The following is a 22359-nucleotide window of genomic DNA, read 5'->3' as shown; positions in this document are numbered from 1 at the left end:
ATGATAAAACCGTTTCCGTAAAACATGTGTGGACAGAGTGGCGCTTATCGAGCTTCAGACAGGACAGACAAATCCAATAAAAATAATCTATGCAATATTAAAAGTCTTCTGAAGTTATATGATTGTTTTTTTTTTTTTTTTGGACCAATCAGCATCCAGAAGCGTAACTTTCAGTTTCATCATTTGAATTGGACATACATACACACATAAATTAAGATTGCACTAAAAAAGTATCTAGCTAGCCATTTTTTTTTATAACTGAACATATCTATAAACCTTTATATTGATTACAGAAATTACATTAATTTCCACGACTTTCCAAGTGAACACTTTAAGGTACAAATATATAATAGTAATATAATAAATCATATCTAATAAATATAAATAATCCAATACATTTATATAATTTAAAATTAAGTAATAATTATGAGGTAATAAAGATTTGATGTACATATTTAAACACAATTTTGAAAAAATAAAATAAAAACTGCTGGACAAACACGGTAATGAACAATTATGAGTCAGTTTATTTCTAGGCACTTTCATATTTTTCACATTTGTTACAAAAATATTTCAAAATTGACAATGGCAAATAAAAGGCATTGCGATAATGATTGCATATTTAAATTCTCCAATTTAAAGGGAAGCATTACAGTAAAAAAAAACCTTTCTGGAACATTTAAAAACAAAAATTAAATAATTTCAATTTCCTTGGTAATTTTAAATGCTACTTTGTAACATTAAATGGTGCTTTAAAACACAGTTTTCAAAACTGCAATACATTCATTTGGGCCAACAAACACACAGGGATTGGGAATCCAAAACCTTTTACGTTTCATTTTAATCTAGTGCACAAAATGCTATTGTGACCAGTCACATTCACATTTAAACCTCTTTGAGCAGAAGAACAGACTCCATCAGAGCTGGAGCTGGAAAAACACACACCTACGAGAATTTCTGCTGTCGTACTACAAATAGGCATTTGGAGAAATGCAGAAATCTTTCCGCCACTAACCACTGAAGCACCTACTTTTCCCTTTTAACCCAAGATCCCTTTCATATACACCAATTAAAATATCTTTACCACCGAGTGACCGACCTTTGGAGCTTGTTAGAAAAGGTTTCGCGAAACTACTGCCTTTGCGCAGCATTAATTGCACTGAATTACAAGCCAACGTACCTGTCCTGCACCACTAGGTCAGACAAAACAAACAAAAAAAGGACAAAATGAGAGACAGAGGTTAACAGCTTAGCCATTCACAAAGATAAGATTTGATTTCTGCTTTAAGAACAGAATGCAACATGAACAAAAAACCTATTTTGAGTTTGCACTGGATCCACAAGTGCATTGATAAAATGCAATTAAATATAAAAACCTTGTGTATCAATATAAAGAGTGTATTGTATGCCATAAACCTGCAATGAACAAAACAATACCACAGATATGTGACACATAACTCAAAACGAGAGTGAAGGACTCCAGTGCAGCCCCGTATTCCCATGAGATGCAGTTTAGTAGGAGAATGATGTTTAGACGAGCTAAAGTAAAAATGGAAATCTTTTTCTAAAAACAGCCCTTAAAGGGATAGTTCACCCAAAAATGAAAATTTGATGTTTATCTGCTTACCTCCAGGGCATCCAAGATGTAGGGGACTTTGTTTCTTCAGTTGAACACAAATCCTGATTTTTAAATTCAACCGTTGCAGTCTCAGTCAAATTTTCATTTTTGGGTGAACTATCCCTTTAATTGATTAGTTACTGAACCTGTGAGATTATTCAAAGGTGTTCCATTAAATCCAAATCATAATAAAAAGGGACATTACAAATACATGCATTCAAAAGGGTAGAGTTTCACCCACCTGCAAGTAATTTTAGATATGATAAGCACCATAATTTTTGTATAATTTGATATGCAGCACGTCATAAAATTGGATTAATAATATTAATGATGTTACTCATAATGATATTAATGCAAATATAAAATCCCTGATTAACGCTACGTAATCATTTTCCAGTTAATGTTACACAACATTAATATGTAGTAACACAAACATCATATTATGTTTATAAAAAACCCCAAAGCAATGTTAGGATATAACCTGTAAAAATCAATATTAGCGTCATCCAACCCTCAACCTTTCATATCAATGACTAAAAAATTAAATCAAATAACTCCAGAAAGTACGCGATTATCATTAGGGTTTTCAGCTGAGATAATAAACCATGAGTATGAAATTAACGATCTCGAATAGCATAAATGTTTAGCTTCTTAATACAAAAGTATCAAGGCTTATATATCAGTGAAAGTGACTGTATAAGTGCACAATCGTCCAGAAAGGTGCACAGTGAGGTGTGGAGTGGTCAAGAAAGCTCATTACTCCTGATGAAGGTGGGCCAAAGTGCTTTGGCGAGGTGTTCGGGGTAAACCGGTGCTAAAGATGCCAATGATGCCCAGGTTGAGCAGGATGCCCAGCACGAGAACCCCCATAGTGGCTGGAAACGAAGGTAAAGAGGAGTGCGACATCAGCCAATCTTTGCGAGACGCCATGTCTGTCAACACTGCCTCCATCTGGAAATGGGTGCCCACAACCGCACATACGTGAAAGAGCTGGTGACTGTGACCGGAGGTGGAAAAAGTGGTCAAAAGAACTGCGTGACACCGGTGTGAACCATTGAGAACTAAACAAAGATGACTGTAAAATCAAGAAAATGAGGTACCGATGTAGTCAAAGCGTCCAGGAGCCAGTCTCTCAGGGAGGTGAGACGCAAACAGGAAGCATGTGAGGAATGCAAAGAGCAGATGGTAAGAGTGGCTGGCCAGAGCTTCACTGGGACTACAGCTCCCCCAACAGCACGACAGCAGCTACAGACACATGTGGAAGAGAAGAGTGCATTCATATCTGCAGTGCACACACTGCGCATATACAATTGGCTAATTTGCATGCACAGTGAAGTGTGTCCGTACTTACGCGGTAGAACAGTGGGAAGCTATCAAAGAGGAAGGGGACGATAAACGCGGCCGTTCGCAAGATTTTACTTTTATGTGGGAACTGCAACTCTACGAACCTGTTACAAAAGACAGAAAAATGCACCCTCACTTAAATATATATATATATTTTATAGATATAAAAAATGCATTCAAATGCATTTTTAAATAAACAATATAAAATAATATTAATAATAAAATTATAAAATGTAATTTTACCATACTGCGAACTAGTAAAACACAGGAACCTGCTCCCTCATTCAAAATATAAATATATATTTATAATATGTTATATTTATAGTTAAAAATAAAAAATGTACAACATAATGTAATAGATGTGAAACAGTGAATTATTTTTAAATTATAATTAAAAATTTATTAAATATAAATATTAACATAATGGAAACATTAAACAAGCATATTTACACAGTTAATATTTTGTGAAGAAAATGTAAACAGTGCTGAGTCATGCAAGTTTCAACCACAATGCTAACATATTGTAGGTGGTTGTTTTATGTAGTTGTTAGGTTATTGTTGATGGTTGCTAGGTGGTTACTTAGTGGTGCAAGCCAAAAGAGCCCAACTCCACATCTCTATGATATTCTGTCTTTAGATATTTAATAAAATATCAAACAAAAGTGGGATCTGCGATCAAGTGAGGCTTGACACTTCTTGCAATGACACCGAACCAACTGTTTCAATCAGATTTATGAATATGTTAATTTAACCACATTAGAAAACTGTTACAAAAAATCAGGAAAAATGCATCTGGTTTCTGTTCATAGTTTTATTTTTTTTTCTTTATGAAGAAAATGTGGATGGTGCTTGTTCATGCAAAAATAACAAATATTTTAAATAAATATAAATATTATAATTATGTAAATATGATAATTGTATTATATAAATAATATTTAACAAATTTTTATTTATTTATTTTTACTTTAAAAAGAAAATGTTGTGGTTAATCACACAAAAGTTTCCATCATAAATGCTACTGTATTGTTTGCGTTTTCCTAAGGGAAGTTTATGTGGTTGCTAGGTTATTGTAGATGGTTGCTAGGTGGTTGGATAATGGTCCAAGTCCAAGGACCCCAACCTCACGTCTTCACGATATTCTGTCTGTAAATATAGCTCCCTTCAATGTATGTCCATGAGATATTGTTTGCCCATTCCTTCCTCCTCCACACACAGATCTGATTGTTTAGAGAGTAAAAATATTTCACATCTCTTTTAAACAACCAGCATGATTTAAGGCATCAGAGCGAGACAAGTTATGTGCCAAAGTTTAATGATATACATCCGCAATAGTTCTGTGTGCTTAAGCAAAACTAATCTATTCACAGAATTCAGCAACCAGTTAAGCACTTTGGCAAATAATTTATTTATTAAAATGACTGAAATCTTTTGTGCAACCAGGAATAAGGTCTGCGTGTGAGAAGGACTCAAGTTAAATAATGAACTCTCTATTATTCCGAGCCTGGCTTTGAAATGACATCTGCATTAGCTCTTGTAATGGCAGACTTAGTAAATGAGTCTTAATTACCCTCTGAATCCACTCTCACCTGGAGTAGCAGGACATGCTGGTACAAAAGAGCGAGTTGGCGACGCCGATGGTCACGAAATGCTGATGAAGCCAACTGTTTACCCAGCAGTCGGGCATCGCGTAAGAGCCGTATGTGATGGCACAGCCTGGAAAAGAGTATGGCATTTTTAAAACACTGGAACAGGGCAGAGCATTGAAAATTAATGCATGCTTTCATTTGGATATGATTCAGAGTTTTATGCTATATGATGAGTGCTTTTGATGAAGAACTAATTCCTGAATTTAAGCTTGCCAGCTTAGTGGCAACAAATCTTTGTAAGATTCCCGAGAGTTCTGTTTAAAGGGGGAAATCAGGTAAAATGGGCCATTTTTTCATAAAATCTTGTTAAAGTCAAGTCAAGTCAAGTCAAGTCTGCTTTATTGTCAATTCTTCCACATGTACAGTACATACATACAGAGAATCGAAATTGCGTTACTCTCAGACCCCCGGTGCATACAGATAACACTAACAGTAGAGCCTAAAAATCTAGATCAAATATAAAATATAAGATAAAACTATACAATAAGGGAATGTAAAAAAGACATGATAGAAAAATAAAAAATAAAAAATAAGGTTAAATAAAAGCAGCGCAAGGCATATGGCAGATAGAGTGCAAACCAGTGAACAAACAGTGCAGATAAAAAGATTTTTAGTGCATAAAAAAATAGCTTATTCAGTCTGATTAAAAGTGACAAAGTGACAAAGGGCTCAGAGCAGTTATTTTTATTAAACTGACTGATGAGGAGGTAGAATGATGTCAGATCCATGGTGAATGAGGTAGTGAGCAGACCACTGCTGCACAAAGTGACTGGTGCATGACATTCGTATGTTAGAGGGAGGGGGGGTGGACGTACGTTAGAGAGAGGACCTGGGGGGGGGGGGTTTCATAGTTCAGTGGTGCCTGAGGCAGAAGAGGGACGGGGGGTAAGTTCGGGAGCGAGTTCAGCTTCCTGACAGCCTGATGGATGAAGCTGTCCTTCAGTCTGCTGGTCCTGGCCTGGAGACTCCGCAGTCTCCTCCCTGATGGCAGCAGACTGAAGAAGCTGTGTGACGGGTGAGTGGGATCACCTGCAATGCAGAGGGCTTTTCGAGTGAGACGGGTTCCATAAATGTCCTGGAGGGAGGGGAGAGAGACACCAATGATCTTCTCAGCTGCTCTCACTATGCGTTGCAGAGTCTTCCGGCAGGACGCGTTGCAGGCGCCATACCACACAGTGATGCAGCTGGTCAGAATGCTCTCGATGGTGCCTCTGTAGAAGGTGTACATGATGGGGGGTGGGGCTCTGGCTCTGCTCAGTTTGCGGAGGAAGTAGAGACGCTGCTGTGATTTCTTGGCCAGTGCTGCGGTGTTGTCGGTCCAGGAGAGGTCCTCTGTGATGTGCACACCCAGGAACTTGGTGCTGCTCACTCTCTCCACAGTCGCACCGTTGATGGTCAGAGGAACATGCTGAGTGGGTGCTCTCCTGAAGTCCACAACAATCTCCTTCGTCTTCTCCACGTTCAGAGAGAGATTGTTGTCACTGCACCACCCGGCCAGGCGGCTCACCTCGCTCCTGTAGTTTGTCTCATCTCTGTTGCTAATGAGACCCACCACAGTCGTGTCATCCGCAAACTTAATAAAGAGGTTGGAGTTGTGTGACGGTGTGCAGTCGTGGGTCAGCAGAGTGAAGAGGAGGGGGCTCAGCACACATCCTTGGGGGGCACCAGTGTTCAGTGTGATGGTGCTGGATGTGTTGCTGCCGACACTTACTGCCTGAGGTCTTCCAGTCAGAAAGTCCAACAGCCAGTTGCACAGCGAAGTGTTGAGCCCCCGCTCGACCAGTTTGTGAATGAGCTGTTGAGGGATGATTGTGTTGAATGCTGAACTGAAGTCTATGAACAGCATTCTGACGTATGAGTCTTTTTCCTCTAGATGGGTGAGTGCTGAGTGGAGGGTAGTTGAGATGGCATCATCGGTCGACCGGTTGGACCGATATGCAAACTGGAATGGGTCCAGGGAGGGGGGGAGGGCAGACTTGATGTGGTGCATGACTAGCCGTTCGAAGCACTTCATGAGGATGGGAGTAAGTGCAACAGGACGGTAGTCATTGAAGCATGATGGAGATGGCTTCTTCGGGACTGGAATGATGGTGGTAGCTTTGAAGCATGTGGGAACAACAGCTTGACTAAGTGAGATGTTGAAAATGTCTGTGAAGACATCAGTGAGTTCTGCTGCACAGTCTCTCAGTACACGCCCAGGAATGTTGTCAGGACCCGGAGCTTTGCGTGCATTGATCCTGCTGAAGGATCTCCTCACGCTGTCTGGGGTCAGCATCATCACCTGGTCACTGGGAGGAGGTGGAGTCTTCTGTGCAGTGGAGCTGTTTTGTGCCTCAAAGCGAGCGAAGAAGGTGTTCAGCTCGTTCAGCAGAGAGATGTTGCTGTCACAGGTCCGCTGTGGGGGGCTTGTAGTCCGTAATGGTCTGTATCCCCTGCCACAGGCTCCGAGTGTCTCTGCTGTCGCTGAATTGATGGGCTATCCTCCTGGAGTACTGTCTCTTAGCCTCTCTGATGCCGCGGGATAGGTTGGCCCTGGCTGTTCTCAGGCCCCCCTCGTCTCCAGCTCTGAAGGCAGCGTTCCGCGTCTCCAGGAGTCTGTAGACTTCCCCTGTCATCCACGGCTTTCTGGTTGGCCCGGACAGTAATGGTTTTTGTGACTGTTACATCCTCAATACACTTGGTGATGTAGGCAGTGACAGTCTCCGAGTACTCCTGGAGGTCAGTGGAGTTATTATAAGTGGCAGCCTGCTTAAACATATTCCAGTCAGTTGTATCAACAGCAGTCCTGAAGAGCCTCAGACGATCCTTCCGGCCACACTTGAATCTGTTTCTGAACTGGTTTGGCGACTTTAATGAGTGGTCTGTATGCAGGCATTAGCATGACAGTGATGTGGTCTGAGGCACCGAGGTGGGGGAGGGGGAGGGCTTTGTAAGCTCCTCTCTCTGTGTGGTGTAAACAAAGTCTAAAATGTTTTTTACCTCTTGTTGGAAAGTTAATGTGTTGGTGTATTTTAGGAAAACACACTCTTTAAGTCAGCATGGTTGAAATCCCCAGCTATGATGAGAAAAGCATCGGGGTGTGCTGTCTGCTGCTCACTGATGTGCTGGTACAGTTCATTTAGTGCATCGTTCCTGTTGCTGTTGCTGTTGTTCGGGGGGAATGTAAACCGAAACGAGCAGTATGGCAGTATATTCCCTCGGCAGATAGAACGGCCGGCACTTAATAATCATAAACTCCACCAGGGGTGAGCAGTGTTTGCAGATCACAACAGCATCGCGGCACCACGCGTCATTGATGTAAACACAAAGCCCGCCGCCGCGGGTTTTTCCTCCCGCGACGCGAGCTCTGTCTGCTCGATAGCACGTCAGCTGGTCGAGCTGAATGGCGCAGTCCGGAACGCTGTCGCTGAGCCATGTTTCCGTGAATACAAAACACACAACAGTCTCTTACAGTCCTCTGAGTTGAACGTAGTAATCGGATGTAGTCCAGTTTATTGTCCAAAGAGCGTACGTTAGCCAGTACGACGGTGGGGATAGATGGCTTGTGTGGGTTAGCCGTTAGCCTAGCCCGGATACCTCCGCGCTTACCCCTCTTCTGCTTCCTCTCACGCCGCTTGTGGCGCCTCCGCTGTGGGCGAGATGCAGTAGTGGGGGTCGGTGATGATGTAGGCCTCCGGAGCAGTTTGAGATCTCGCAGCAGTTCCGCGTGCGCGGAGTTTAACTCTAAAAATGCGGCTCTGCCGACATCCAGCAGAAACTCCCGACTGTATGTGCGCTTAAAGACAGATAGACGCGATGACGACGTACAAAAACACTGCGACTCACAAGACAAAAAACACGAAAACACCGTTCTGTCGGGACAGAGAGAAGCCGCTGCGTGTGGACATTTTACAGCACATTTAAGCACATTTTACAGACAGCTCTTTGTATGTTAAATCAGGTCTCTTTTATCATTTATTCTGACAATGTCATTTTTGGGAGTTACTGTATAAAATACCATGTTATATTGAATTTCTTCTTTTGTAATGCTTGGCTATTGTGCCATATCCATACACACACTCACATTCCCTGCTGTAGACATATACAGATATTCTGCTTGTCTCAAAGGCAGCAAGAAAGGCCTTTCTTTACCACAACTGGAAAACATGACCGGAGATGGATTCCACATAATAATAGATAGATAATAAAGAATAATATTTTTATTAGACTACAGGAGCTTACCACAAAAACACACTGCTCTAAACGCAGGATATTGAACAGATGACCGTACCATCATCCAGCACAGAGACTGACCGAAGTCAGATGAACGGAAATACTGCAGAAAAAGGATTACTTTTTTAAATATAAATTTAAATCAATTTCCACTTGAAGGAATAATCATTCTTTTATCAAGAAAATGAGTCTTTGATGTTCGAAAGGTGCATTAAATCACGCACTCAATGTAAGGTAAAGTGTTCCGCTCATATTTAAATTGTGCTTGTATTTCGCACTTGCTCTTCATAAGTGGCTCGAACAATACGTGCAGTTCTTCAGCCTTCACTCTTTATCAATGCAGACTTCAAAGGTTTTCTCTGGAGCCAGAAGTTTGCTTTCTTTCCTTTGAAGTCATACAATGAAATGCCAGCAGTGTGTTAGACGGCTCATTTCCTCCGAACCTCAAGCTTTCCATAACCTCACATCAACCCGTCTAAGGCACATTCATTTCTACTGCTGGTCATCGTGCATCGTGAAATTCTCAGACATGTCATCAGATTTATACCAGAACTTTGTCTAGTTCAGGGGTTTCTATAGTCTGACAAGCAGCCACTCTGGCACATTTATCTCACAATATCATATTCATTTACATTCACGCATTTGCATTTTGGGTTTTATGCAAAGCAACTTCGAGTGCATTCAAGACATACTGTACATTTTATCAGTTCATTCATTCTCTGGAAATCAAACCCATGACCTTGGTGTTGCTAGCTCTATACTGTATTATATGAGGTGCAAGAATGCAGTGTTGTTATTGTTAACTAAAACTATTGGAAATCATTTTTGGTAACTAAAATAAAATACAATAAAACGAATATTAGAAGAAAACACCAAAATAACTAAAGCTAAAACCGAGAAAAAAAAATAAAAATAAAAAAAGCTAAACAGAAAATTTAAAAAAGACAAAATAAATGGCAAAAGCACACTGCAAAATTACTTTAACTAAAATGAAAATGAAAACAAACAATATATAAATAAAAGTCAAGTAAATGCATTAATAAATACTATAATAAATATAATATAAAATATGTAATATAAAAGTTTTTATTTCTAAGGGACAATAAACCTTAATACATATAAATGGAAATTAATGCAGAATTATTTAAAACTAATTTATATGCTAATACAGTATTTATTAATATTTTCTATATATTTTTACATTAATTTTTTTTAATATAAAAATATTTTTAGATTTTAGATTTTTCATAATTTTAGTCCTTTTGCAAGTTTTATGCTTTTTGTTTTTAAAATATTTTTTATTTAGTTTTTTTTTTTTTTTTTTTTTTAGTTTAAGTTTGAATAATTTTTGTGTTTCAATTGACAAGGCAACATTTTTAATGTTTAGGTTTTCTTCTAATATTTGGTTAAAAATCATGCTTTTGATGAAGAACTAATTAATGAATGTGATCATTTTACCAAGTTCTAAGTAGTAGTTAACTTTTGTATATTTCGAAAGCTTTGTTTAAGGCACTTAGTAGTATAAAGTCAGGGAAAATGGATCACTTTTTCATGACATCATCTAAAGCAGCATTAAAATGTTTTTTTTGTGTGTGTGTGTGTGTGTGTGTGTGTTAAAAAATGGTCTCTTTTATACTTTTTGTTGAGGATATGTCACAAAAAGTAGTTCTCTTTTTACGTAGGCTGTTCTTGACTAAATTAAGCTGCAGTGTGAACCATAGGTGAGGTTTTTAGTCAAAACTCTAGCTATGCATGACTAAATCTGCACGCTACTGATGTTTAAATAGAAAATATTTGGAAAGAATGGCCACTGTGTCAGTGTAATGATGATAATGTACTTATCTACCGGCCAATAGAGTTCACAGTGAAGTGTCTCTCCAAACAAACAGGACAGAATCGCCCGAGAGAACTGCAGCGTACCGAGACTGTAGAGGCTGAGCGCGCCGTAGTCGAAGAAGTAGCAGATGTGACGAGCCTCGGCCGACATGCTGCTGAAGGTGTGAGCACAGCTGGAGGTGAAGGGGTACAGGCAGATCAGAAGCATGTAGACGAGCAGCGGCCAGGTGTAGCTGTCCGTCAGGAAGTCCAGAGAGGTGCACAGCATGCTGAACCGCCACAGGAAGTACCTAGAACAGCACAGCTCAGGTCATACACGCGGAAATGATGTCTTGTGTGAGGACACATAGGGCACTCTTGTTTTTTTTCTTTTTTGCATTTTTGTTAAAGGGGTCATATGATGCTTTTTTAAAGATCATTATTTTGTGTATTTGGTGTAACAGAATATGTTGACATGCTTTAATGTTCAAAAAACATTTTTCAAATACTGTACATTATTGTAGGTCCTCTATGCCCCGCCTCTCTCAAACGCATCGTTTTCTACAAAGTCCCTCCTTCTGACAAGCACAGTCTGCTCTGATTGGTCAACTGACCCAGTGCATTGTGATTGGTCAAACACCGCAAGCACTCGTTGGAAATGTAACGGCCCTTTCCATAATCGCGAGCTTCAACTTTCAAAATAAATGTAAAGACAGTTAATAATGTCCTTAGTTTTACCATCACTTCAAGCCCGAAAGGGAACAGAGTCATGTGACAGACACAGTGATGAAGCTCCTATGTGTCTGCAGTACACAAGCCATGGATGGTTAAGACAGCTGACTCCACTGTGTGACCCTGTCTCTCACTCTTTCACACACACAAACACACGTGCGCACACACACATGCACACGCGCACACACGCGCACACACACACACACACACACACACACACACACACATACACGATGCGTAAAACTCCGCATTTGAGCAGTCGACAGCAAATACTTAAACTGATAACAAAACATACTTACAGTAGCTGATTCAGCAAAGTCAGAATTACCTCCTCTCCTAGGTTCACGAAACAGTCGTCAATAAAATGCATTGCTGTTCTGTTGTAAGTAATCTTAAAGATTCCTAAATGCATCTACTTTCGGAAGTCCAAATAAAGTGCTTTTGCTTTCGCCTAGATACACACAGCATCTCCCTGACATGACTGCTTCAACACTAACTGCGGTTACTGAAACCAAGCTTTCTTTCTTTGTGTGAACATTTGGGCAGCATTGCACAAATATTTCCACATAGTGATGTAGAGATGTGGGGGCGTGTTTGAACAAGCCGTTTTAGGGGGGCGTGGCAGAGTCTTAACTTTGATAAAGAATATCTCTTTGGATTTGAGACTTTAGTCTTTGCAACTTTACAGATCTTCTTCATGCACCAAGAGCTTGTAACACTACAAAGAGAAAAGAAAAATTGAAATTGCATCATATAACCCCTTTAATAACAATAATATGAAATACATCAAAACGAGATTTAGTCATACTGCCCTATGACATAATACAAATATACATTTCAAGTAATGTGTTTAGTGCTTGTAAAATCTGATATTGCATAAAAGTGTCTGCCCATAAGCTCGATCCTGATTGAATAATGAAGCAGCTCAACCAAAGCTTCAAAGCTGACAACCCTGGCACTAAAAAGGAATCACATGTTTGACTGGGCGCTTTACCAGGTCGGCAGGAAGTGGGTCCAGATATTGACCGTCTCGTTGGTCATTTGAAAACTGCTGAGAATGCAGTCCAGGGCTGAGCTCCTGGGATGACGGTACCCGGACATGATGCCATCCTCTCGAAACACCTGCAAAGATGCACACGGACGTCTAAAATACATGCAAACATCTACACTGTAAAAAAATCAGTTGAATTTAATTTAGGTTAAAATGACTTGTACAGCCAACTTGATTATAAAGAATTGTAAAGAATCATGACAAGGCAAGACATAGTCTAAAAACATCTGTCATTACATACAGTATGCCATACTAATCAAAATGTGTGATACATTTTAACAACGCATGCTACATGTTGACAGTGCAGCCAATGCAAATAAATGAGCACCGTAAAGAAGTTATATGCACAAATATAAAAATAAATAGCGATAATCGACAATATTCACCTATCCTGTTCACTAGAATATCGTAATAAATGAAAAATGATTGATCATAATGATTCATTATGAACAATTTCAATTACTCACAGAAATCAAACAATTTTTTCTTGCCACAGTTTAAATACTCCAGAAATCATGCAACAATTCTAATGATATAAAAATCTCAAAATAGTATAATAAAATATAGTTTTTATAACATCTGTATTTTGTCACGGTCAGTGATCAAATATCATTATAGTATATATTATATACTACTAAAACATTCTTCTAAACCTCATCTTTTGTGTTTCAAATAAGAAAGTCACATGGGTTTAGAACAACATTAAGGTAAGAACATGTATGTTTAAGTGAGCTATTGCTTTAATATTCTGAATGCAATTCATTCATCTCATGTAATCATACTGAAACTGGAATTTCTTCACTGGAATTTCTTTAAGAAAGATTTTGCAGAACTGAAATCTGAAATCAGGCTTACTTGGCCTATAAGTAACTTTTAAGTACATGCAGGATTTCCCAGGGATTTCCATTAAAGGGGAACTGAACTGCAACAATAAATGGTTTCAAACGCTCTATTTGTGTGTCAAACAGATCCTCCCTTCCTCACCTTTGGCACCTGGTGGATGTCAAAGAGCTGCGGTAGTCTGAGGCTCAGCATGTCTGCGGGAAGGCGCAGCGCTCCCCTCCCTCTCTGACAGGCCTGCTTGAGTCTCTCCTTGCCTCCTCGACACAGGACGCACCACAGCGGACACTCCAGACCCCGGGATGGGCCCCCTTTCCCGGCCTCCCACCTCACACACTGAGCCCAGCCCCACCCATGACCCTCTCCAGCCCCCCGCCACGCAGGAAACACTGCAGAGACACACACACACACACAGACACAATGAAGATCTGACCCATATGCAGTGAAAAGAAAGCTGGATTACTGCTGAAAACTCACTTAATAAGTGCTTTTGCTTCAAGACCCAGATTTTACACTGAAATGTATTAATATTACTATAAACTCCACGGGCTCAACAATATGGAAAACATAACACAAGAGGGAATATAGTAAAACAGAATTCTTTGTTTGTTTTAAATTAATACTTTTATTCAGCAAGAATGCATTTAATTCATCAAAAGCGACAGTAAAGATTTTAAATAAATTCTGTACTTTCTATGCCTGAAAAAAAGTCAGAACAACTGTTTTCAACCTTGATAATAATCAGAAATGTTTCTTGAGAATGGTTTCTATTAGAATGATTTCTGAAGGATCATGTGACATTGAAGACTGGAGTAATAAAGCTGAAAATTCAGCTTTGCATCAAATAAATAAAATACATTTTAAAATATATTCAAACAGAAAACAGTTATTTAAAATTGTAATAATATTTCACAATTTTACTGTATTTTTAATCAAATAATTGTAGCCTTGGTAAGCATAAGAGACTTCTTTCAAAAAGGATCTAAAATCTTACCAACTCTAAACTATTCAACATTTATTTAATTATTTATTTACTTATTTTCTTTCATTTACATTATTATTTAAAGTTAAGTGAGTGTGAACTTTATGCACAGAACGACCTACATCATTTGCAGTATGGAATGCTGTATCTCACAACAATACAAAGCACTTGAACTTTCATTTCCAGCGAGACAAAAGAAAAACATGCACTATACAGCTTCTTTACTGATCTGAAATACTTTTCTCTGCAAAAATTGATTACAAATGTAATATAACTCCAGAGATGAAAACTAGGCTGAATTACACATGCAATGGCGTGACATACATTATCAGTTTAGAAGGTTTTACCATTGCATTCTGTTCCACATCTCTGAGAAAAAAAAGAAAAAAAAAATACCTTCCTATGGTTTTATGCCTTTGTACTATTTACAGTTTTACAAGATAGAGCATGAGAGACTTTTGAGAACTGACATATGTTTTAAAGCTTTAACACTTAAATCAGTCTCAGATATTTCATCATCACACACCCCGTTATGGGCCTCTTGTTTGACTCTTTCAACCAATAGCAGAGAACATAACTTGGCACGTTGGTGACATTGCATGATACTGTTACATGCAAACATTTTTGCACACAACCACTAAGAAATACAGCCATTCTCTGGAAGCTGAAGTTCAGCTGTTTAGCTGTAAGTGCCTGCCTCTCTTAAGGGGTTCTTACTTTGCTTTGCACAGGGGCCGATCCTGTGAAACTAGAACAGAATGTGCTTTGTGAGGGGCAGTATTGACTGTTACATGCAGAGCTGTATGAAAATGAGCATGCTTTCTCCACATGGACAAACAGCAGGCTAAACAAAGCAGATGGAAATGCTTGACCAACTCCTCCACATTAGAGTCCTTCCTTACTGTAAGCAGTTACTCTGTGGATTTGACAAAAGAGATTGATATTAGATATTAAACCCATTCTCTTTTAATATTTTACAGCTATTCACAATGCAGTATGACTCATTTACAGGCCAGTTTGCTCTGGATGGCAAAAGAGTTGTATTTTTTAAATTAGTAAACCAGCATTTTGACAAGCAGCCAATGTTTTTCCTTACATGAACACAAGAATTAATTTGCACAAAAAATAAACTGTGCACAGCAATAACTCTCTATACTGTTCAGCAATATCTTTTATATGACTGAAAAAAAAATATATAAGAGAATTATAAAAAAATAGAGAAAATGTATGAACATTTGTGAGTGTTGAATAGTAATTCCTTGAATTTTTTTTGCAAATTTTATTGTCTCAAACAATTATTTTGCTACAGTTTAAAGAGGTAATATGATGCGATTTCAAGTTTTCCTTTCTCTTTGGAGTGTTACAAGCTCTTGGTGCATAAAGAAGATCTGTAAAGTTGCAAAGACTAAAGTCTCAAACCCAAAGAGAAATTCTTTATAAAAGTTAAGAGTCAACCACTCCTACCTAAAATGCCTCGTTTAAACACACCCCCACATGTCTACATCATGATGTGGGAAGATTTGCATAACGCCACCCAAATGTTCACACAGAGAAAGCAGGCATAACCTTTGATTCTCGCTGTTGCTGCTGGCGCCATGTTGTGGAAACACTGTTACATTGTGAAAGCGAAAATACTTTGTTTGGCCTTCGCAAACACAACCAGAAATCAGTGGTTATTAAGTTGTATTTACAACACTGTTCCAGAACAGTTCAAAGCAAATATTCAGATGTGTGCAGCACTACAATGCCAGCTGTTCTGACTCACAGTCTTTAAGTATGTTTACATATGTAAAGGATTTGCCACTGATGATTCAAACGCGAGTTTTGAGCAGTGTAAAGCAGTGGTTATAAATTTAATAGGCAAAGCTCAATGGTATGCGTATTTTGTACGTTTCTCTTATGGCTTCAGACATTTGTTCTAATCGACCATAAGTGCCCTGCAAAGTGGACATCACAGGATATTCCGCCATGATTCCAGTTTAAGCAGTTTAGTGCACTGATGTGTGCGAGACGTGAATTTAAATTGTATTTATTTACAGAGGTACATGATGTCACACTTGTCCGTGTGTGAAGACGTTGCGCAGCAATGAATGTTTGGAAGTGAGGTAAACTTCAACAGATTCCCCCTGCTGAGGGAGTAGGGAGCAATGAACACTGCGTAGGGACCATGTCAATGGGAACACAGTTCATACACGGAGCTCACTTCTAACGAGCTGATTATCTGAATCAGGTGTGTTAACAAAGAGAGACGTGCATGCAAAATATGCAGAGCTGGGGGGCGCGAGGACTGGAATTGAGAACCACTGGTGTAGAACAGCGCTTGTTGTTGGTCGTTGCTCTGATCCCAAATGCAGACATGGTTTTATGCTTAGGCGACGCGATGCAACACAACGCGTAAAAACACAGTATAAGTCATTATAAACTGTAATTATGTCCCCACTGGATGCAACAAATGGCTCGTTTGTAATGGGTTTTATTGTTTTTCCATGCCAGTGTTCTGACTGGGACATGCATCACAGTATGTTAAGGGGCATAACATTTCCGTCACACGCTTGAGGTATTCAGCCAATCACAAAGCACTGGATAGCTGGCCAATCAGAGCACACCTCGCTTTTCAGAATGATGAGCTTTGTAAAAAACGACGCGTTTCAGAATAACAATAACAATACTGTACAGTATGTGGAAAATAATGTGTTTTTTAACCTTAAACCACATAAACACATTTCATTACACCAAATACACAAAATAATGTTCTTTTTAGCAGCATCATCTGACCCTCTTAAATTCCCTTTTGTAATTATGAAACCAATTGAATGATACTGCTCTTAATAGTTAAAAATGGTAATAAAAATAATAAATAATTGTAATAAAATCATCATGTTGTCAGCCAGTGTCATTTTAATATATCTTAATAATATTTTTTTTTTTATATTTTACTATTAAGGTTTTAATATATATATTTTTTTAATTACCTCTCATTTTATTTAATTTAAATGTTAAGTTTTAGTAATTAATTTTACGTAGTACAATGTCATTTTTTAATATATTTAGCTTTAATTTATTTTTATTTCAGCTTTAGTTTTTTGTAATTTTAGTATGTCATCTTATTGTAATGCAATTTTTAAAGTTGAACTTTTCAGGTAATATTTTATTTCAGCTTTATTTCAACCAACAAAAATGATTTTGAATAATTTTAGCGAATAATACTAACACTGGACTACTATGCTTTCACTCTATGGAAGAGAGCAGCATGAACATTCGGCTAAACGTTACCTTTTGCACTCTAAAGATAAATGAATGTCATATGGGTTTGGAATATCATGTGCATGATTAAACAATGTCAATTTTAATTTCTAGATGAACTATTCCTTTAAAAGCACATCACAGAGACTGTCCGGGATCAAACTACAACAAATGCATTTACATAAACCAATACAACTGATAAATTCCCCCCGGTCAGATCGTGCAGGGCTGGACATATGCTGTCATTATTCCATGGGCCAGTGCTGATCTTATGGATTAACTGATTGTGCAATGTCTCCTCCATCTGCTGTTTCTATGGAAATCAAACATAAACATAATTCATCTGACAGTGGATATGAAGTTCTTCCCATAATTCCCTTTGGGAAACATGTAATTCAGAAACAAACAGCTCACATCCCAGTTGCCGCTGCTAAGTTTGAACTGGATGTGTTTTTTGTGTCTTGTTGATAGGTGGAGATGTTTGGATTAGAGTCTGACTAACTAAATCCCATGACACACCAATCTGAGACAAAACAAGAGGAGCAGATGTGTGTGTCCACCAACTGAGACCAACGAAGAGTTGTCCTTGTCATTCAACTCATTTTCTGACGTATTTCGGAACGAAATGGGATATACAAAGAATAGGACATTTTATCCAAGTCAGTATGATGAAATTTAACATTTTTACCACTTGGACAAACAGTTACTTGGAACAACATGCACTGATTAATTGTTGACACCAGGAATGTGCATTAAAAAGAAAAATGGTTTCAATTTTGATTTCATGTTTGCTCACAACTATTGCATAATCCAAACCAGAACAAATCAGACTAAGACAGATGCTTAACGACCTTGCTTGTGCGTCTCTCGCTCCACATCTCACCCTCTTCAGTAATTCTGACATTCTTTCACTGACTAGTGGTTGTGTCACAAGATCTGCCTCAATGGAAGTCTTTACCACTGTGTGTTGACAATAGAGCGCCTATATGCCTACAGATTATGCGCACATTCTGTTGGGCACACGTGTATCTGCAGAATGCATATGGACACTATCTCAGGCTCTAAGCATTCCACTGTCGTGTTAATACACGATCATGGGATGAAGCTGTCTGGCTACCACCTACATACACAAGACTAACAATTATGCAAACGGTTATACTGGGAGAACAGGAATTTCCCACTAAGTTGGAACAAAAAAATCCAAGCAGTTTAGTTTTTAAATGCCTTTGCATATTAAACAGTCATTAAGTTTTTCAAGAAATAGATTTCAAATGAAAACATCTTTGTTAGAACTATCAAAACCTGTTTTGGACGTTCTGTGTAACATTTTAATTTTGCCGGAGGCTTTTTCCTGACACACATTATAACTGCAGATTTCTGGAGAATTAGCAAATGATTAGTGCTGCCTGCTAATGAAATGTACAGTAAAAATGACAGCCATGGTTGCCAGAACTTCATCGTAAAACTGTAAAAATACAGCAGCAACAATATAAGTTTTATGGACTGAACTTAAACATACAGTAAAAAGACATGCACTTCATTAAAGGGATGGTTTACCCAAAAACTCACCCTCAAGTAGTTCCAAACCTGTATTAGTTTCTTTCACCTGTTGAACACAGAAGTAGTTATTTTGAAGAATGTTGGTGACCAAACAACTGACGGTCAAACACTGACTTCCACAGTATGGAAACAAAGTTCTATTAAAGTAAATGGCTACTGTCAACTCTTTGGTGAACAATATTCTTCAAAATATCTTCTTTTGTGTTTAGAAGAAAGAAGAAACTCATACAGGTTTGGAACAAGTGGATTACATCTTTGGGTGAAAATATCCCTTTAACCAAAGTCAAATCCATTTTGTACCTTAAATATTAATATTATAGGTAAATAAATGTGTGTGCCATATACACAAATAGAAAACACATTCATGGTAACACACATGACTCTAAAATAAAATAATAAACATTAATTTTACACCATAAGATCTACATAACCAAAAATAAAGAACAAACTGTACATTAAACAGTATTTTACTGTAAAATTACATGAGCTGTCTTGTTAGATCTATTCAAGTTTTTCACAATATACTAAAAATGTTTAACCTTATAAACTTATAACTTGTTGTTAAACATTTAACAGGTCTTTAATCTTTAAAATTGCAATCAATCTTAAAGCGACTAGTAAGCAAACACCTAGCAACAACTCAGAACACCTTAGAAACTGCATTGCAATATTCTGACAAGCACCCAGAACACCTTAATATCGTGGCAACATGGAGGAAACAGAAAAAGTTTTCATCTGAAAATGTAAACATTTACTTTGCCAATAAAATACAACTGATGAAAGGAATCGCCCTAGTTCCTAATGCAGCAGTGAGGATAATAGACAGTAAAGATCATAACTCAAAACCATGGGTGGAAGAAAATATGACCCACATGAATCAAACATATGGTTGAAGGCACTGGAATGCACACTCAAAAGACAACAATGTAAACAATATCACATGTGTTGCACTGCAGCTATATTTCAGAACTAGAAAAAAAGGTTTGTCCTGGAAAATGCTGACTATGCAGCTCTTGCAGGCTAAATCTTCTTGTATGTACAGGAACAGTGAGAGAAAGAAAAAGGGAGTTTTTCCATAAGTCACAGGGTTTAGAACAAGAAGCAGAAGATATGAAACACATGTAACAGAATTTGAAATCTGCTTTAGGAGCCAAACTTTAAATGAAAATACTCTTTTTGGATACATTTTCTGGATTTGAAGCTAACAAAGCCCATGCAAAAGTCACTGCCATAATATCAAAGTTATGATACTGACTTTAAGACAAACTAATTATTTTCCACATAACTTAATTTCTTTTGCAATAAGTACAAAGACAATAAGACAATTATTAAATTTGGCAAAAAGCATGTTGTCTTTATAAAAACATGCTTAGAGTGAAAAACAGCTACCCAAAAATGAAAACTTTGAAGAAATTTTGAAGAATGTTGGTAACCGAACAGTTGCTGGTAGCCATTGACAGTTGACATTGAAGTCAATGGCTACCTGCAACTATAGCAAATATCCTCTTTTGTATTCAGCAGAAGAAAGAAACTCATCCAGAATTGGAACAACAAGATGTTGAGTAAATAATGACATCATTTTCATTTTAAACAGCATAAATGGTTCTGCATACAGTACATGAGAATATATAGGCACTCTTATATTTCAGGAGAGGGGTCCCACACAAGGGATCACCATATTTAGCAGTCCTTGCCATCTAAAAAAAATTAAATGCAATAAGAACAAAGGTCAAAAAAGTAATAAATACACAAACCCATTGATCAAACCCTTTTTTGTTACATCTAAAAGACAAAATGCTGCATTAATAAAGTTCTAGACACACACATCCCATACATACATGTCACTTTCTTCATATCTTCTGGTGGAAACGTGGAGCTCAGGAGGGTGTCCAGCACAGAAAGAGACCTAGACAGGCTGGTGCTGTCAGTTCTACAGTACTGAGGGGTTGGAAGAGGCCCTGTATTACTTACAGAAGCATGTTCACGTGGACTAATGTAGGCTACTGGATAGACTACGATCCATGTGTGTTCAAGGAAAAGACAGGCAGTTCTGCTAAAGCAACACACCCACCATATGCATGCTAAATATATACTCTCACCCATAGGGAGGCGTTCAATGTCAACTCAACACTTCCACAATTCACAAAACGCCAAACTCAGTTCCTCAACTTTAGAAACCACTACTTACAACTGTGTGATCTGCTCTTCATTGAACATTAAACTCAACACAACAACATCTAATCCTCCACCCTGATGTTGTTACATGACACTTCCACCTTTTCTTAGCCAGAATGCCACATTTGCAATGAGTTTGTGTGAGATTTCAGGTTTTGGTGAAGTTCACTGCCTTCTGCGTTGGACATGTTCATTGAAAGCATATTTTGATAACATCCCTTCATGTAACTTTAGAAGAACTCGTTTGAAAGTTCACTTCAGCAAATACACGGAAAGCTCCCATGCATTGCAACAATTTTGACACTGCGGATTAAAATGACAGCATAAAGCAAGAGAAAATCGAAGGTCCAAACCTTTGAGCTTGATCTGGTCTATGAGATCATTTGCGCGTGACAGCTGGAGATGTGAGGTCGCCAGTTTGGGATCCGAAGAGTTACAGCTAATGTGGAAAAAGCGCGGAATAACTACAGTTCCATGGCCGAGCTAGGTCCTAAAGTTAGTGGACAGCCCCGAGAATCATTCGGGCTTAGTGTATCCCTCACATTCCTTGGGAAAGCAACACAAACAGCAGTGGAAATCCCACCCTCTCCGCGGCGCGCGCGAGCTTTCTCTCATTGGATGGAGACATGAAAGAAGCCCTGTGTTTAGAATCAGGAGAGCAGCGAGAACAAAGCCACGAAACCCGTTCAGCTGCTTTTCGCGTTCTGTTTCGAAGAACGAAAAGTTCTAAGAAGAAGAAGAAAAACAATACAAAGACACTCAACTGTAGGCGCATTGACTAAATTTACAATATGGCCTTCAGTGCTTCAGTTATTATTATTTATGCATTTATTTATTTTTGGAAATGTTACGATGAAAAATGCAAAAGGTACATTTTTCATTAAAATTATATTTTATTCGGGTATTTCATTAAGTTCTATATTCTTCCGCTAAACGACACGCGCCGTATTAATTTATTCGTTTAATTAATTCGTTTATTTATTTTTGACAGGCATATATTTAGTAATGATAATTATTTGTCATGTTTCCGTTTGGTGTTTTTGAATGAACGAAGCATTTTGTTCACCGTCGTGAACGATTCGCTGTTTTTAAACGAATCAGTTGAGTCTATGCCTCGCTAATAAGATAAAAGGCGCTCATA

The 22359-nt window shown here is 38.2% G+C and overlaps 1 protein-coding gene across 2 annotated transcripts; it reads right to left on the bottom strand.

The window, feature by feature from the left end:
• Nucleotides 1-507: 507 nt before the first annotated feature.
• Nucleotides 508-21818, bottom strand: paqr6 (progestin and adipoQ receptor family member VI). Of its 2 annotated transcripts, none has more exons than XM_042741673.1 (8): nucleotides 21572-21818; nucleotides 13403-13647; nucleotides 12362-12489; nucleotides 10741-10946; nucleotides 4549-4675; nucleotides 2970-3066; nucleotides 2717-2863; nucleotides 508-2620 (listed from the first exon to the last, which is right to left on the bottom strand). In XM_042741673.1, exons 2-8 carry the CDS (start codon nucleotides 13451-13453, stop codon nucleotides 2375-2377), a joined length of 1002 nt encoding a protein of 333 aa, XP_042597607.1. In that variant the 5' UTR covers nucleotides 13454-13647; nucleotides 21572-21818; the 3' UTR covers nucleotides 508-2374. The 2 variants fall into 2 exon arrangements, with proteins under 2 accessions (XP_042597607.1, XP_042597606.1); XM_042741672.1 differs by having other exon boundaries at nucleotides 508-2624; nucleotides 2721-2863; nucleotides 21572-21817.
• Nucleotides 21819-22359: the final 541 nt, after the last annotated feature.

This window comes from Cyprinus carpio, chromosome B16 (assembly GCF_018340385.1).
Source record: "Cyprinus carpio isolate SPL01 chromosome B16, ASM1834038v1, whole genome shotgun sequence".
Taxonomy (NCBI): Eukaryota; Metazoa; Chordata; class Actinopteri; order Cypriniformes; family Cyprinidae; genus Cyprinus; species Cyprinus carpio.
This window is presented reverse-complemented; position numbering and strand designations above follow the sequence as displayed.

Bases quoted from the DNA above. Each gene is read 5' to 3' on its own strand.
- paqr6 (XM_042741673.1), bottom strand. From the start codon at position 13,453: ATGCTGAGCCTCAGACTACCGCAGCTCTTTGACATCCACCAGGTGCCA. The intron at 10,947-12,361 runs GTAAAGCGCCCA...GTGCTGTTCTAG, and splicing joins ACCCACTTCCTGCCGACCTG to GTACTTCCTGTGGCGGTTCA. The intron at 4,676-10,740 runs GTACGCTGCAGT...ACTCTTTTCCAG, and splicing joins GCTCAGCCTCTACAGTCTCG to GCTGTGCCATCACATACGGC.